The 16,775-nt window shown below is 36.8% G+C and overlaps 1 protein-coding gene across 5 annotated transcripts in view; it reads right to left on the reverse strand.

Moving 5' to 3' along the window:
• The window catches only part of NCOR1 (nuclear receptor corepressor 1), a 100,478-nt gene that overhangs the window by 50,749 nt on the left and 32,954 nt on the right, over positions 1-16,775 (reverse strand). For all 5 annotated transcript variants that reach the window (XM_059717485.1, XM_059717488.1, XM_059717487.1 and 2 more), the window contains exons 7-14: positions 16,334-16,390; positions 16,039-16,091; positions 11,068-11,134; positions 9,906-10,078; positions 7,780-7,870; positions 7,061-7,239; positions 6,574-6,628; positions 5,722-5,823 (exon numbers count right to left, since the gene is read on the reverse strand). In XM_059717485.1, coding sequence (XP_059573468.1) covers positions 5,722-5,823; positions 6,574-6,628; positions 7,061-7,239; positions 7,780-7,870; positions 9,906-10,078; positions 11,068-11,134; positions 16,039-16,091; positions 16,334-16,390 — 777 coding nt within the window. The remainder of the gene's footprint in view (positions 1-5,721; positions 5,824-6,573; positions 6,629-7,060; positions 7,240-7,779; positions 7,871-9,905; positions 10,079-11,067; positions 11,135-16,038; positions 16,092-16,333; positions 16,391-16,775) is intronic.

Below are 16,775 nucleotides of genomic sequence, written 5' to 3' on the forward strand. Positions count from 1 at the left end.
CGCAGGGCTCTGCATAAAAGAAACAAGTAATGTTACCTACAGACACTCCAGACCCAAGCATCAATAGGATGTAGCATTCAGGTTAACTTCCTTGCCTGCAAGGTTTGAAGCACTCTGATGCCACTAACTGCCAAATATGCTTTAGTATCTCCTTTTACAGATACAGGTTCACATTAAAAAGAAAAAAAGTTGAGTTGGTGGTTTTCAGCGTTTCTAAGTGTTAAGGTTAATCTACCTAAGTCTTCCAGAAGTCCTCTGAACAAAAGTTAGTGTGTTACAACAAACAGGTGCAACGTAGATGCAGGATGGGTTTTGTTTTCTGTTGCTTTAATATACGACACTCTGCACTGATGGATGTGCTTTGTTCTCTATCTAAATATATAGCAGAAGTTAAAAATATTTCTGGATTTAAGTGCCTAAATATATTTGCCAACTCTTGGAGAGAAAAGAGGGGAAAAAAAGTTCCAGAAATTATTTTCCTAGGAGCCTGCATGTCATGTAGCTTGACCGCGTTTCATAATGCTTTTAAAATTCCTGAGAACAGGGATGGCAGCTTTCTGTCAGTGCTACATGAACAAAAGCGAGCTTGAAAATCAAAAGCTTTTGACATTTCAGTAGTATAAAGAGTAGAAACATGAACTGCTAACCATTATTTATAACCTCACCCCGCAAGTATTAACATCTCAATATTGGCATTAGCTGGTTATCCCAAGTATTCCTTTAACAAGATGTCAGTGAGACATGCCATGGTAAGTGGCTTTGACTACACTAGACGTAACTGTCTGAAAAGCAAAGAGTTAAAGTGTACTGCAGCTTCAGTACAAAGTGGATTTTACATATTTCTTCTGAAAAAGAGTTGCTCAAAAGCCCCAGTGCTTTTACCAGCCTAATTTAAGCACTGCACGTCGTCAACAACAGATCTTAAATCTGTTTTCCACAGTGATTGTACTTATCATGCAGACTCTTAAAGGCAGGTTAAACACAAACCTTAAACAGCTGAAGCCTCAGTCAACGACGTACCTGCACATTCATCTGTTGATTAAAACTTTTAATATCCACAGCAGGGGGTCAGGTTTTAATAAAAGTTAAGACTCAAAAGGACAAAAACCACAGCAGCACCATCGCATAGCTCCTTAGTAAGGGCTGCCTGACCCAGCAACGTGTTTATTCCAGGAAATTGTGTCATCCTGCCACTTAAGCTGCCTACAGAAGAGTTGCCCATCTCACATGCAAGCTTCTAATCTCTCCGGGGTTACTCAAGGTAATCCCCACCGAGCTGTGCTTGATTGGCTGTCACAGAAGTACAGCAAGTTTCTGTCTAGTCAGATCACTGGACTGTACCACCTGCTGCAAAGACGTACCGGTTGATCCATAGACATGAGCTTATGCTGACAATGCAACTCGGCTATGAAAAAGAATACTCCCCTTACTGACCGCCACTTCTCCCAGCCCCCTTTTTAGTTAAAAAACTTACTTAAAAGATTGAGTATTCAGCCCTTCATTGAAGGTATACAGTGACATACAGTACCCCCTTTGGCTAATATAATAAAGTATCCTCGGTGATATTATCCTTCTAGTTCCACATTTTTCAACCCATGGGTTGTGACCCAAAAGCAGGTTACAAGAATATGTGAAAGGATCATGACCAACTTTGAAAATGGATCAGCAAACTTTAAAAATTTAAGGGAGGAAAACATGGAAAAGCATGGCTTTTCCCTTGCAGGCTGGCAGAGTTCCAGCCTGCGAGGGGCTGCTTGGGGCTCCCCATGCCCCACACACTGGGGGGCTGGGGCTGGGGGGCAGCGGGTCGGGACTGGCCACTGATGTTTACAAGTGGGTCTTGGTACCAAAAGGTTGAGAACCACTGTCCGAGCTGATCAGTTTGCTGCCTAAACTGGTGGTTGTGTGCAAAATAAGTTTACAGGACCGCAGTAAAACGAGCCAGACAACTCCTCCCCGCCCTTCTTCAAGGCACATAACACACTGTGCACATGGAGGAGAAAGTGTAGCACCCAAGCACTAAAAAGTCCGCAGTGTATCTAAGGATTCATTTAACTTATATGCATCACTTCAAAGAAAGATACTGGCAAGCTGGGATCCTATGATCCCTGCTGACTTCCTGCCCCTGGGGCAGGGGGCTGGACTCGATGACCCTCTGGAGTCCCTTCCAGCCCATATGTCTGTGAAGTCTATGAAGCTGGAAGTTCCCTAGTAAGCATCTGCTTTTTTGTTTGTTTGTTTGTTTGTTTAAGAAAGACGTTTAAATTATTGTATCAGAATGCCCCTTCCACGAGTTGGACGCTTTCAATCAGTCTTATCTTTTCTATCCATCTCATTTCCTATTCTAATGTTAAAACAAAAAACAAAGACACTCCTTTTATATAGAGCTCATTCATGTGCATAGAGACCTGTCATGCTGCCTACTCAAGCATTCTGAAAAAATGTAGCTAGAGGATTTTAAAATGCACTTTTATTAGAAGTTCCTTCTCTTCCCAGGTTTAGTTTGAACAAATATAAGTGTGTTATTAACCAATAAAACACTATATTACTTAAGCTTTATATACCATAATCCAGTACTCTTCAAAGTCCAAACAGCCACAGAGATCTTTGGTGCTGGCCAAGTTTAAATGGTTGCAGTTGCAATAACTAAAAATAACATTGGTTTTTAAGTTAAAATCATGATTAATCCATTCTAGTGTCACATCTGCTGTGTGTTCAACTGAAGGATTGAACCTACCAGTGTTTGCTATCTGTCCCACTGCACTATTACCTCTTTCACCTCCAAATACGACACTAGGTGAGCTGCTAGGAGGCCTCATTCAAAGCACCTCTTTGGCTGGTGCAGCAAAAAGTGTTTTGGTACATCAATCCCAGACATGCTGCTGTCAGTCAACGAGAGAAATTCCTGATATGACTTAATAACACTCACAATAAATCAAATTCTTCCACAAATATTAAACGTTACACTGATAAAAGGAGCCCCGGGCAAACAAGGCAATTCAAAGCTTTCCATAAGCTTATTACTAGGCTAAAAATGTCTGTGTTGTGCCTACAGTGAGATGTCCTATTAATAGGCACAGTAATTATAAGCATGAATACAGTTACTGGTGGTTTCAGCACAATTTTCTGCAATCTATAGTATAAACAAAACCTTACTACAAATCAAATATTAACGAGTTTTTAAAAGGCGGCAACAGAGCTCCCAGTTACGGAAGATGTGTTTAAGAACTGAACAAGGTGACTAAAAAATATTTTAATATTCTTCGTATTTACAGTGTTTCAGATGCCCATGTGTGTTCTTGCCAATTTGTTTCCCATAATTCCAGGATCTACAATTTAGCCAAAATGTTTAATCTGGCCTGACAACTGACAGACAGACTCCAGTTCTGCAAAAATATGCGAGTCAAGTTCTTAAGGAAAAGCAGTTGCTGCAACTTCCATGGAACTACTCTTAGATTTCAAGTTATTAATAGGAGTCAGTGTTTATAGGAGAAGGTACAAAATCAACCAGAACACACTTGTTTTAACCATATTGCATTCCTGCTTCATAGTAGTGGATAAGAATGTAAGCAAACTTGTCTGATATTTTCATTAGTCAAGCTGAAAAAGTTTCAAAGCAAACAGTGAAACTGGTGAAAAACACATTAGAATTTTAAATTCACGCTATTTCACAAATTTAAGATTCAACAACGTAGGTAAGGGAATTTTTAAGTTGATTATTTCCATATTTAAAGCATTCCTCGAGTACCTCAAAACTTAGGGCCTGACAACTGGCCAGATTCTTCCCACTGAGCAGCACTTTACTTCTCAAAGAGCCCAAGCGACGACTGTGGAAGTACTGCTCAACACAAGAGATGACACAATCTAGCTCTTTACCAAGTAACTTTTATGCTGAAATAATAATGCTGAAGTTAGTTCCTTATTCCATAGGCATTTTCTGTTCCGCTTTCATTTTTCAAGGTGACTGAATAAACATTTGGAAAGCATGATTTATTTCAAGCCAGCGGGTATTTCCCCATTGGAGTCCTCTCTCACTATGAACCCACTGCAAGTAATGTTTCGATGAACTCCAATACAACTTGTAACAAAAAAAGAAGTCCACAATGACTCATGCTTTGAGAAGAGTTCTGGCAAAGCATGATGCTCAGTACAATCTCTTGATAAAGCAATCAATGATTTGTCGCAGGTTGGTTAGCTCTAATTAAAGATATCTTCATGAAAAGACAAAAAAAACCAAACAACCCTACTTCTAGGGAGCCCTAACCCTACTTGCAATAGGGCTATTTTTTCTACACGAGGCTATCAGTGAGAATACAGTTGAGAACAGCTTTGCCACAACAGCACTGAGAGAATTGCAAGGTGTTGCCTGTGTTAATTAGTATGCTGAAGCATGTTTTCTAATATGCTTTGATTTGTGATGATTTCATGAAGAGACTCAAGTGTTCAAGTCAAAACTTCCATACAGTTTCCTCTGTGCACTTTTTCGATACATGTATGAGTTAAGACACTGGCAGACTTAGTATTTTGTGAAGAATTAAAAGTATTAGAGAGAAGGGACTCCGTTACCTCGGATGTTGGATGATGCATAAAACAACAGCTTTCCTGCAACGTTTCACTACAAAACAACTGGCTCAACTAACAGTAACTTCAAGATTTTTTCGGCTACTGGTAGTTGCATCACACCATTTGCTTTAGCGGATGTAATCTGTACCTTGTGTAGTTCTCAACATTTCTAAATCCTACTTTTGAGATTTGCCATTTTACAATTCCCTATCAGTGAAGACAAAGACTTCAAATCTCACTGGGTCTTCCTTTTCAGTATTTCTGCCAGGATGTGAGTAACAGATAGCTGATCAGCAGAAATGAGTAGACCAATTTAGGGTTTTCCAAATACAATGGTTCTATTATTTCACATTTCTAAAATCTTCTTAATTGAGCAAGTTAACCAAAAAAGCCCCCAAAAGACCTGTCGGTTTCCAGATTGTTCACATTTCTTTTAAAGAGGTTTGTTCGCTGTTAGCCTTGGTTGTCAGTCATCTTAACGATTCCACCTCGGCAATTATGTCCATATCTTATCTAAGAACCATACCCTTCTTTCTTACCCTATCAGAAGCACTATTGCTATTTTTCTAAATCCAGCTTCTCTGCTCTTCCAGTTCTGACTTTCCCCACATTTAACACATACATTTCTTACCTTTCACCAAAACGGTTAGTTTCTTTAGTTTTCATGACTTCGCAATTTTGATCTTAACCCTGGCAGCCAAGTAAACATATAAAACTATTCTCATAACATGTTACTCTTTTCTCCAAACACCTCTAATACTCCAAAAGATTTCTTTGTGAATCAGCTGATCTATTTTTCCTTTTGCTATTATATTCCAACTTGACTTTGAGCCTGACCACCAGATAATGAGCACTCTTAATTTCTGTTTTTGACAGACATTGTCAAGTGATTATGTATTTTCCACTGAACATCATATGCCCTGCCTAATTTCTACTGGCTCCTTTGTATGATTTGCTGATAGATCTGACCTCAATAGCTATTGCTGTCCTCCAAACAAATGAATTGCCTTAGTAAGAACCGCAAATAAGCAAAGACAAAGTATAAGAAGAAAATAATTTTTGAAAATATTATGAAAATAATATTTGAAAATGTGTTTTAAATTCGATTCACATTTGCCTTCATTCTAAAAGTCACTTTCACACAAACAAGCAATCTACCTGGTTTCTTCCTCTACGTTTTCCATAATTTCTTCGCACAAGTGCTTTATAATTCTCATTTTTCTTGGTTAGATAATAATACAGCACACAGTCAGGAACATTCTATGGTGAAAGACCAGAAGTAATCAGTTTTTGCAGCTCAAAAGTCCAAAAAATTAAATGTGACATTGCACTATTTACATTAGTTAAGTCACTAGATTTAGCAACATTTGAAAACATAAATCTGAATAAAATTGTTATTGCATATTAAACCTAATCCCTATATATTATATTCATAAAACCTCTCAGCTAGTTCATTCTGCATGATTTAACTAACATCTTATCATTAGCAAGTTCAAGTCCTTCCTTATATTTTTGAGGACCCATGTCATAAGCAACTGGACTGATCCTTATTGTTAAATGATTTTTCTTCAGTTTTGTCTTTCAAATAGACCGTGTAGAACCTCAGCCCCAACTTAAAGTCTGACTTTGCTTTCAGTGAAGTCTAATTGATTTTTTGGCGTGGGATCAGAGTCCTTAGAGATAACATTGCTAACTTAACTAAAGAACTGAGGTTTCTTACCTGCTCAAATAAAACAAAATTGCAACGTCCTCTCTTCCTTTAGTCTTAATGCACAAATGTAATGCTATTGAGGGGTTTTTTTTAGGTGTTTGTACACAACTTGTTTTTAGGGTTCTATTTTGTCTGAAAAATAATTGCTACTACCACACTGGATGAGAGATTTGATTTTGAAATTATAAATTATTTCAAGAAGAGAACAAGTCACTGGGACAACCAAAAGATCAACTAAACAAACTCGCTTCCAGAAAATAAAAAGCAGTACACAGTGTTTATGTCCTGAAACATCTTACCTTTCTTTCCAGGTAGGAGGCAATTAGACCAAAGTTCTTGGGGTGTTGGACAAACCTTTTATAAATCAAAGAAATATTTCACTGTAACAGCATAATACATGATAACATCAATCTAAAAGTCTGGAACACAACTGTGTCCCATCAGCAAGCCTCTGACTTCCCCAAATGAAGCTAGTCTAATCAATGTATGAAAGTTTTAGATCTAGGCACATTCTAACTACATCCACTTCTGGATTACCAGCAACAAGAGCTGTACCTAATGTTAACGTGTTCAGTAAATTGACTTTTAAAAGATTTCCTGTACAACAACTAGAAGTACAAATCAGCAAAAAAGTGGTGCTTGATTTAACTGGGAAGCGTATGTGTGTGTGTGTTACTGGACACTTACTTTTACCAGTGTGAACTGAAATTGGTTAGTTTTTACTATGTACTTAGACATGTATGTCACTCACAGCGTAATGGAGACAAAGATAAAAATGCCAATTACTTTTCCTTGAAGATCTCCTTCTCATGGTCTGTCCAAACATTCATGAACTGTCTATCTTTATAAACCTTCATGGGATCCTCCATCAAACCATTCATATTAATAAACTTCACTCGTCTTTGTTCTGCATCAAACATCATGGGAGGAATGACAGAGAGCTGACGCATTTGTTTTTCATTGTTCTAAGGGCAAAGGACAAATAGTAAGAGGCATTAAGTGTTTATATTAGGATATAGCTTGTATAGGCAACATATTACACCCATTCACTATGACTTAAAACAGCAGCACCATAGTACTCTGCCTACATCTTAATCTTTCCAAGCATTTTAATTTCTCCTTTAAAAGTTATGCCCACCCAAATTAGTAGTATTAACTGAAGGGATGACAAAACAGTGCTATGAATTTCACGATTATGGACATTAGTCAAATATTTTAAAAGCAAAAAAAAGTTACATCTTAAAATCCTATTTGCCTTAGAAGTGGGGAGAAATAGGACAGTTACAGTCCACGTGACATGCCAGGACAGAAGTGCTTAACAGAAAGCTAGGTCACAGAGCAAACACCCTTTTCAGGAGAAGGCTCACAGATGCTATCCTAAACTAAACTATCTGAAGGGGGTATGAGTGCACACACATGTATTCAAAGATGTTTTTCAGTATCTAAAGGAAGAGTTATAAATTATTTGCTGCGCTGATAAAATGAAGTACACAAAACAGCCTCACCTCCTGCTCAGAGAGTCCATCAATGATTTCAGAAATCTCATGTTCACTTCTAGCAATAGTTGCTGAAAGACCAGCCCCTCTTTGACCAACCCTAGATTTTGAGGAAAGGGAAGGGGGAGGGGGGGTGAAGGGGAAAAAAGATCCATGTCTTGATATTTTGTACAAAAGAATACATTTAAAATCATTTAAATATAGTTAATTTAAGCCCAGTACCTGAGATACCAATCTTTTATGGAAGAAGGGCTGAAAGAATACCCAATCTAAGTTACATGGTGCACTTTAAAATATGACTAGCAAGGACTCATTCAACAAGGTGACAGGCAGCAGAACTGCCTGTGTCAATACAGGAAGTATAAGAGGTTTAGCACTGACTTCAGTAGGAGAAACTGATTTTGCAAATCTTCCCCTCTGCTCTTGTTCCACTCCCTGCACCTGCCAACACACACACACACACACACACACACACACACACACACACACACTTGCCTAGAAAAGATTTAGTCATTCCAGGTACCAATATAAGTCACCAGTGCTCATTTCAGTGAAGGGAAAGAAAGTAAATAATTGTGAATCATTTCTCAATTATTTATCTCTAATTTTAAGAACATCACACTAACTCATTATTATAAAATGCAGATCCCTTCATAAACTCAGTATTTTTTTAAATTTCAGCACTCAAAAAAAGTGCAACAGGGAATAATCCTGGGCTGACAAGCAGATTAGCAAAATATCCAATGGGCCTTTCCCATCACTAAAAACAGTTTTGATGAAAGTCAAATGACACAACATTATTTCTAAAATAAACAAACAAATAAATAAACCATTTCTTAATACAAACTGGGCAGTAATACATAGGGACCCCAATCACTGCCAGGGAATTTATCACACTTGATACTATATAAACATAGGCAAAAGATCTTTTTAAAAAAAAATAGAATATAGCCCTTTACTATAAGAAGTTTTTTTCCGTAAATCCCCCCCCACCCCGCATGCGATCACAAAACATAGATTAGGGGTTAAGAAAGATGATGGTACGAGTTCTATATTAGGTTGAGAGATATGGGTCTCTTCATCTAAAGCCTAAATTTGCATATATAATTTGTCTCCACACTTCTTGAGAACTAAGGTGCAACTGAAAATTTTGATCAAATGGTATTCTTTCAAACACAGCTTTTTAAAATTAAAAGATTATTTACAGACCTATAGAAAAATGTTTATAATTATGAATGATTTACATTGTACACTTCTTAAAACTATTTATGTATAATTTTCCTTGCTTAATTTTGACCTACCAAGTGTTAAACAGCAGGGAGCTATAATTATAATTTCACTTAATGTCAGTTACCACAGCTTCCTGACTGAAAAAACATGGTATGTCTAACAAAAGGTCATTCAATAACAACCTTTAATTTAACTAAAAAAAACCCCAAGTAAACTCTATGCTTTGACTTCAGGCTATGGAATCTGAGTGGTCATGAGTCAGAAAGGAGTAATATAGGTACCTACTGACAGGGAAATACTGGCTATAAAATGACTTCTAGATCTGAACTCAGTTTGCCCATGCTAACGAATAATTAAAAAATGAAGGTATACCCCCTGCTGCAAATACATAGGCAGGTCGTCTAACTGACAATAACCTACCTCTTTGAGGCAGCCATCATTTAATTAATCAATTCCTACATGTATTGAGTCGGTGGGATTTCATGACAGATTTAAAAAGGAAAGAGATGGAACAAAGGACAAGGTGGAAAGAAGCAGAGATGCCAGTAAAAAGCTAAAAAACAAATCAAGGTTGGAAGTCACTAAGCAGAAGGGAAAGGGGCAGTGCAAGATGTGAGGGAAGAGTGGACAAGCAGTGAGAGAAGTTATGAAGGTTCTTGAGAGGTGAAAAGAAGCTTGAATTCAATGCCTTGAAACATGAGTAACCATGCAAGGGCATGCATTCAAATATAAAACAAGCTGACATTTCACTTTGTCTAGGAAATCATGGGTATAAAAGCCACATTTCAAATTATTGCACAGGAGAGGAATAGAAATAGTTTGTCATGAAACAAATGTTTTGCATTTGACAAAATTTAAGAGCAAGAAGATCATCCTTAAGCAAAATCAAGAGTGCATGCCATTACCTTTGAAATCGTTCTTGCTGCTCTCTCTGTTTTCGGATTTCTGGGAACTGTTTCTCATAGTACTCTCTTGTTTTACTCTCTTTAGCTTTCCTACGAGGATTATTTTCTATCCTGTCAACTTTTTTCTCCCATGCCTCCATCAATTGATCATAACGTTGACAAATCTTCTGTTCCTTTAAAGTTAAGGGGAAAAAGAGAGAGCTGAAAACAAACACACCAAGTTATCAGTGTATTGCTAACTCCGAGCTATGACATGTTGTACAGAAGCCACAGGGTTTAGAAATGGATACTCGAAACTCATCCTAAATTGAGGCCGGTCTATTCTGAAGAGGTAGTGCCCTCAGTTTTAGGCAGGGAGGAAGAGAAGAGGCTTCTTCATTGCCAAAACCTCTTCTCTATGTTTAGCTATTTCATTCTGGTTTATGCACATTGTTATGATTTTGGATGACACCATCAAATAATTTAGTTATAGGTTCTGGATGAAGAGATGAAAGTCATTGAAAACAATTCTTTTAATTCAAACACTTTTCCACGGGTTTGCAACCAAAACATTGCTGCTTTATGCAACAACATGAAGAGAGAGAGACTGACTAGTTTACTTGCATTTTTCTTACTAAATTAAAAGCAAAAAGTATGTAGAAAGCATAAGCGTGAAAAGTGAAATACTGTAAACATTTTAATTATCTTAGATTTTACCAGTTTCCAGACAGCATTCTAACCTAAATTTACAGGGAAAGGCAAGTTAAGAGGAGACTACTTTACACTGAAAATAAAATTGGAGTGGACAATACAACCTTGTCATTTAGTCTGAAAAATGCTGTTGGCAAGATACAGTGACTCTTACTTTATTCACTAATTAGTTTGGTCTGGTCTTTACTCAAAAAGCCTTAATTAGTAATTATTTGCTTTCTTTTTGAGCTTATTGTGACGAAAAAACATTTCATTCTTACGCTAGTTAGAATTTATGTCCAGCCCCTTTCTCTTACTCTATATGCACTCTCTTGAAATAATTCTGAAGACAAGCATGCAGTGAATATGAAAATCAGCCTAAACCGTGCAGGTCTCTAAAGCTGATGTACATTAATGTAAAAAAGAATTTGAGTCTGGTGTCGAATGGGTTTAAGTCACTATTCTGATTTACGCAAAGGCACTGTAGCATTACCCTTTGTTTCCTTGCATGATTTCTTCTCTTAAAAAATAAAATTAGCTTCTTCCTCATCACCTGGTTTCTAGAAAACAAAATCAGAAAAAATATTAACCATAATTTAACCAACATGTTCACATACAACATCCAAGAGCTCAGAAAAATTATATTCCTTAAAATGTTCTTAAAGTTGTTGTAAAGTCTTCTGTGCACTAGACTGCTTCATTTCATAGTTTCATAGTTGCTAGGGGCTGGAAGGGACCTTACATTTGATGCTGTTTCTTTTGACACACCAGAAAATGTTTGATAAAGTAAAATCCTGCTCCAGACAACAAAGGATATCCCTGAAGGAAGGAATTGCTAAGAAACAGAGAGAATCCTGGCTAACCTAGGCAAGCATGAGCTTTTTATCCATGAAGGAGATGAGGTGATTTGCTGAACTTGGGAAAGATGGTACCCTGCAAATGAAGGACCACTGCAACTCCCTCACATTGCAATTTTGCCAACGTAGGTAACCTTATCCGATTTCACACTAGTTTCTTAAACACTACATAACTTGCATATGCAGGAACATCATAAATGATGTTGGTAGACAGCTTCTGATTTTGGTTGAGGGTTCGATTCCAGTAGTTTTATCTTCTTCATTCAGAGATATTTTTCAGGATCTCATTTGCCCATTATCTTACAAGTGTCATGAACCACTGTTCTCATGTATAAAACATATGCCTTACTACAAACTTTTACTACCGAGACCTAAGGAAGTATACAATGGTACCCAAAAGCTTGTCTACATCCCTTCCGGCAATCCAGTTAGTCCAATTAAAGCTATCACCAGCAAAAATCCTTGTCTTCTGCATTATGAAAATGAGACAAATTATTAGTAAGACTTACAATGAAGCCAGAACTCCAGTTAGAGTAAAGGTCTCAACACATTGCTATTTAAGGGTTTTTTCCAGTAGTTTAGAGCACTTTGGGTTAGACTACCAGATGAACAAAATTTTAAAACTAGGCAGCCCCAACACAATAAGTGCAAATTCCCACCCACCTGCCTCACAAATAGCACATCATTCAAGACACAGTACTTTTGTACTATGCACAGTATGGGACTGAATTCAACTACGTAAAATGATATAGTTTATTCAGAGTGTCTCAGTGGAAAAACAAACAAATACCTACTTAATTAGGCAAGCTACTCTGAAAGAAGGGACCAAATGTAGTATTAGACAGATGTGAGAAAAAAAGTTGATTGAATGAGTCATCTTATGTTCAAATCTTCCCAGTTCCTACTATATGAACTCTTTAGAGATCATGGCAACTAGGCAAAAACTAGGTTGCAAACGGAGGGATTTCAAAAATTTTATTTCTTAACTTTGAAACCTTTAAGAATATCTACAAGGAAAATTAAAGAGCTAATAATCACAGCAGATTGTATAAGCAGTTTTATCTTTAGCAAGTACATGGGAATAAACCAGAGTGCTCTGAACACTGCACTGTAAACTTACTTTAACTCTCACAGCAACTTGGGTTCCTCAATGTTAGACTTTAATCCCTATTAGCCAGAAAGTATAAAATCTTCGGTTCCAGCCTGAGACCTCAGTATTCTAAAGCTTTTTAAAACAAAGTGGCTTTTGTTCCAAAACAAGCATCCCAAATAAAGAAAACAAATAGGTTTAAAAAGCTATAACCTACACAACATTTAATTTGAGCCTTGTGTGTTTCTTTCATAACAATTTTTTTTTAAGTACATATACATATATGTACATGCAAAGAGTTTTTTAGACACTGGACATTAAATAATTTTGTAACCATTGCCTTCACCAGATTAATTTTAAATGAAGAACTGAGTATTTATGTTCCACTCTGGGTATCAAATCAAAGGTTTCAATTATTTCTTAAGTTTGCTTCAGCTTTAAGCCAACTATATGATACAAGCTCTTGGTGAAGCTAAAAAAACCTCAAGCATCTGCATGATCAATGCCAACACAAGTACTTGCTGAAAAGAGATACAGGTCTCCTTGCAGAACCAAGCTATTATTTCAATAAAACTGAACTGAGTCTCAAACTTCAGTCGACTTCATTCTTTTAATTTTTTTAAAGAAGCAAGTATTGTTTTCCCTGGTGCTTTATGTTAATCAGTACATAGTACCTGCATAACCGTATATTACTCGTTCCCCACGTTTCCTCTCACTAACACCTGCGATACTATCATATTTTAATTTGTGCACCTGTCTACAAAAAGCAAATCAGTAAACACTAACAATGTATATAATGGTATCATCAGCATCAATCTAAAAGTATTACGAGATTTCAGCATCCTAAGCACTCATAAAATAGCTCTTTGGAACCATCAATAACACTTCAGTGGAAATAGCTCTTTTCTGTAATTCACAAGAAATGTAACAATTCAGAAGAGAGCCTTTTAATACCCTTCATATTACAACCAACCAGCCATAATTTCACTGTACAGTCTATCCTAACAACAGGTATATTCACATAAAAACCATTTATCAGTAACTAAGTGACTTTACAAAAGCCCTTGAAAGGATAGTATTATTTTGGCTTGGAGATTGTCTCTGGGTGGACTTTATAAAGAATTAATTAGCAGTGTCATTACATAATCTAATGAGCCATGGTAGGGTTTCTGATCTGGAAGATGTTAGACAAAAAACAAAGTTATGTATTCAAGCTGACTTAAAACCAGGATAATACCCCATTAATTAACATCTGCCAATGTAAGCTCCTAGCATCTGTCTAATGTGGACTATCAGGAAATAACCTCAAATCTTAAAATGACCACCACATTAAAACGTGATTACTTGTCTACAATAACTCTTCTCTTCAACTGCACTGCCTCCACATAGCTACACTCTTAAGAGCGATGTGGCAATATGAGAGACTCTTGGTACTAATACGACAAGTCTCTTTGGAAGCCATGTCAAGAATAAGAACATAGTTTTGCCCAAACATCTTTAGGCTACGTTTGCAACTGCTTGGTCTTACAGTACAGGTGAAAGAGAATAGGGAATACAAGAATCACAAAAGACAGATTTATAAGATTACTCTCATGTTGCCTAGGACACAAACACTGTCTTGCCAATAGTAGCATCATGCTATCGTACTCAGCCATCAAAGAGTTGGGTGTACTAGAAAAGCAAATGCAACTTGAAAGGAATGCAAACCTTGTTTGGTAGCCATACAACCCTGGAATAACACATGATGAAACAGGAATCTTGAAAGAGTATTTTGGAAAGAGGCGCAGGTTGCTTTGTTGTAAGTTGAAGGTCACACTGTTATTCCACAACATCCCTAGAAATGTGGAGCTAAATCCTTAATCATTTTGATGTAACCACATGAGCATTTGAAATCTACCTTTATTTTTTACTTATGTTTTTGTATGGGGCAGGAGGGAAGGCATCACTGCCTTCCAGTCGAGAATGCCAGTACTGAGAAGGCATGGCACTTGAGATGATTGGGCACGCTAAAGAACAAGCTGGATAAAATCTATTTTTAATTGATAGTTTTAGTTACAACATATTCTTTCACTTTGCTTTTTTTAAAGAAAACAAAATCAAACATGATTTGTGAGAATTTAATATTGAGGTCTAATGAATTAAAATCTTTTTAATTAAATAAAAATATTAAAGAACTACATGTGTGCTGACAAAGTTTTAAAGAAAAGTTAACCCACTGAACGCATTAGCTAAGCTCTTGGAAACCGTGTTTACTCAAGGAATAAACTAGCTTTTGACAGCTGTAGCCTCCTCTGCAGGTGCAGAAAGCACATTTCCTTCATTTCATAGCCGAGTTCAACAACAGTTCATCCAAAACTGAGAAATCGATTAAGAGTGAAGGGAAAAACCCCCCCGAAAAAACAGGAAGCTTGTTTTCCTATTCCAAGCTGTGAATAAAAACTAGGTATGGGAAGCTCTAAATAACTTGCTCTAAATCTTGTTGTATCCTTCAAGAGCAAATCCATTAAAAAAACTAGATACTTCCTTTAATAAAACCATTTTAAATACAAAATGTTTCAGTATGAAAAAGGTTATGTATCCAATACATTTAATGCAGCTTTGCTTAATTTGTAAAATTCTAGTTTTTACCCTTAATTGAATTTGAATTTCTGCCCAAAATCAGTTTAACTCACACCACCAATAAAATGGCCATCATTCATCAATTCTTCATACAATCTATAAATTTAGAATTTCAGTAAGTGGATGCTAGGCTAGACAGTTGTTTGACTGTTTAGATCGCGCATCCTCCTGCGTACTGGGTAACTGATTACTTAAGTTCTGGGTTTTTGCTTGCTGATCGCTCTGTGTTTATACTGGTTTTGTTGTTGTTTTGTTAAACAAAACAGGAAGAGGCACCTAGAAATAAACAGGAAGCAATAAGAGGTACCTTTCTGCATCAAAGTGTAAATAAGTGCTATTGGTAGAAAGATGGCAAAAAATTAATGAATATTAACTTGCTTCTAGGAGAGGTCAGGAGTCCACTTGATGTTGCTAAATTCAGTACGTCTTAACCAACAAATAATGGAGAAATGTAGTATGCAATCACAGCCCGTCACAGAAAGCACAACAGCATTGTACAACAATGACAACTCCTACTTTTTATTACCAGTAGGGAAGGTTTTAGAAGTTGCTAAACATGTTCAAGGAAGGAAGTGACAGTCTTTTTAAACTACTCTGTTCTCAATGTTCAGTTTTGGAGAAAATATCTTTTACAATACCTAAAACATTCTGTTTTTGATTCTGAAAGGAAGTGTATTTCCTTCTCTTATAGTGTTTGCAACTTATTTGCTGCAGCACTGACTTGTATACAAAAACTAGTACATTAAATGAACTAGAAACTAGAAACAAAATTGAAAAGGTCCTTTTAAGTTCAATATTTGCTTTGTAACACTGACAAAGTAAAAAAAAACTTTAATTCTAAAAAAGCACTGTTTAGCTCCAGGGCTTTTATGGCAAGAATACAAATTCCAATACTTACGTTTTGATGTTTTCATGGTACACCTTTGTGTCTGACGGTTGGTTGTAAAGTGGCTACAAAGCAAATTGGTAAACACATTAAAAACACTGGACTTGTTTCCACGCTAGTGAGTACAGAACAAGACTATAAAAGGGTATTTTTTTAAAATGATAACGTGCTGCCTACTTTACATTTTCTGGTGCATTGCAACTTGATTGTCCCCCAGGCATGCACCCATCAGCTGATGTCTGAGATGTCCAGAAGTGGACAGGCACAGGGCCAGATACATAAAAAGCCAGAGGCAGGACGGACTTACTAGTTCAACTTTTGGACCAAGACCTTCAAAAATCTTGTGAGCTTCTTCTGCTTTTTTCTGTAAGAGATCAGTTTGTACAGTCTAAATAAATAGTAAAGCAGTTGCAAACATTAAAAATGCAAACTGGTAAAAAATGCACAAGATCTTCCCCTGAACTCATCTGCAAAATTTCTATCCTTTCCATATTTAAGTCTGTCAGCCTACTTCAACCATCCTGTCTGTAGTGAGTCTGGCAAACTCATACATACACTGTACATGGCTACACAATCTACTTGGTAACTCTATATTGCAAGCCCCTCTGAGTAGGAACTCTCCTCTTCAAAATTTAAAAAATAAACTATCGCACTGGAGGAAATCCTACACATACTTACCCAAAGAGGAGAAAAGTTCTCCATAGCAGAGAAGCATAATTTAGAAAGGCTAGCTTAAGACAACATTAACT

The sequence above is a fragment of the Alligator mississippiensis genome, chromosome 14 (genome assembly GCF_030867095.1).
Source record: "Alligator mississippiensis isolate rAllMis1 chromosome 14, rAllMis1, whole genome shotgun sequence".
NCBI lineage: Eukaryota > Metazoa > Chordata > Crocodylia > Alligatoridae > Alligator > Alligator mississippiensis.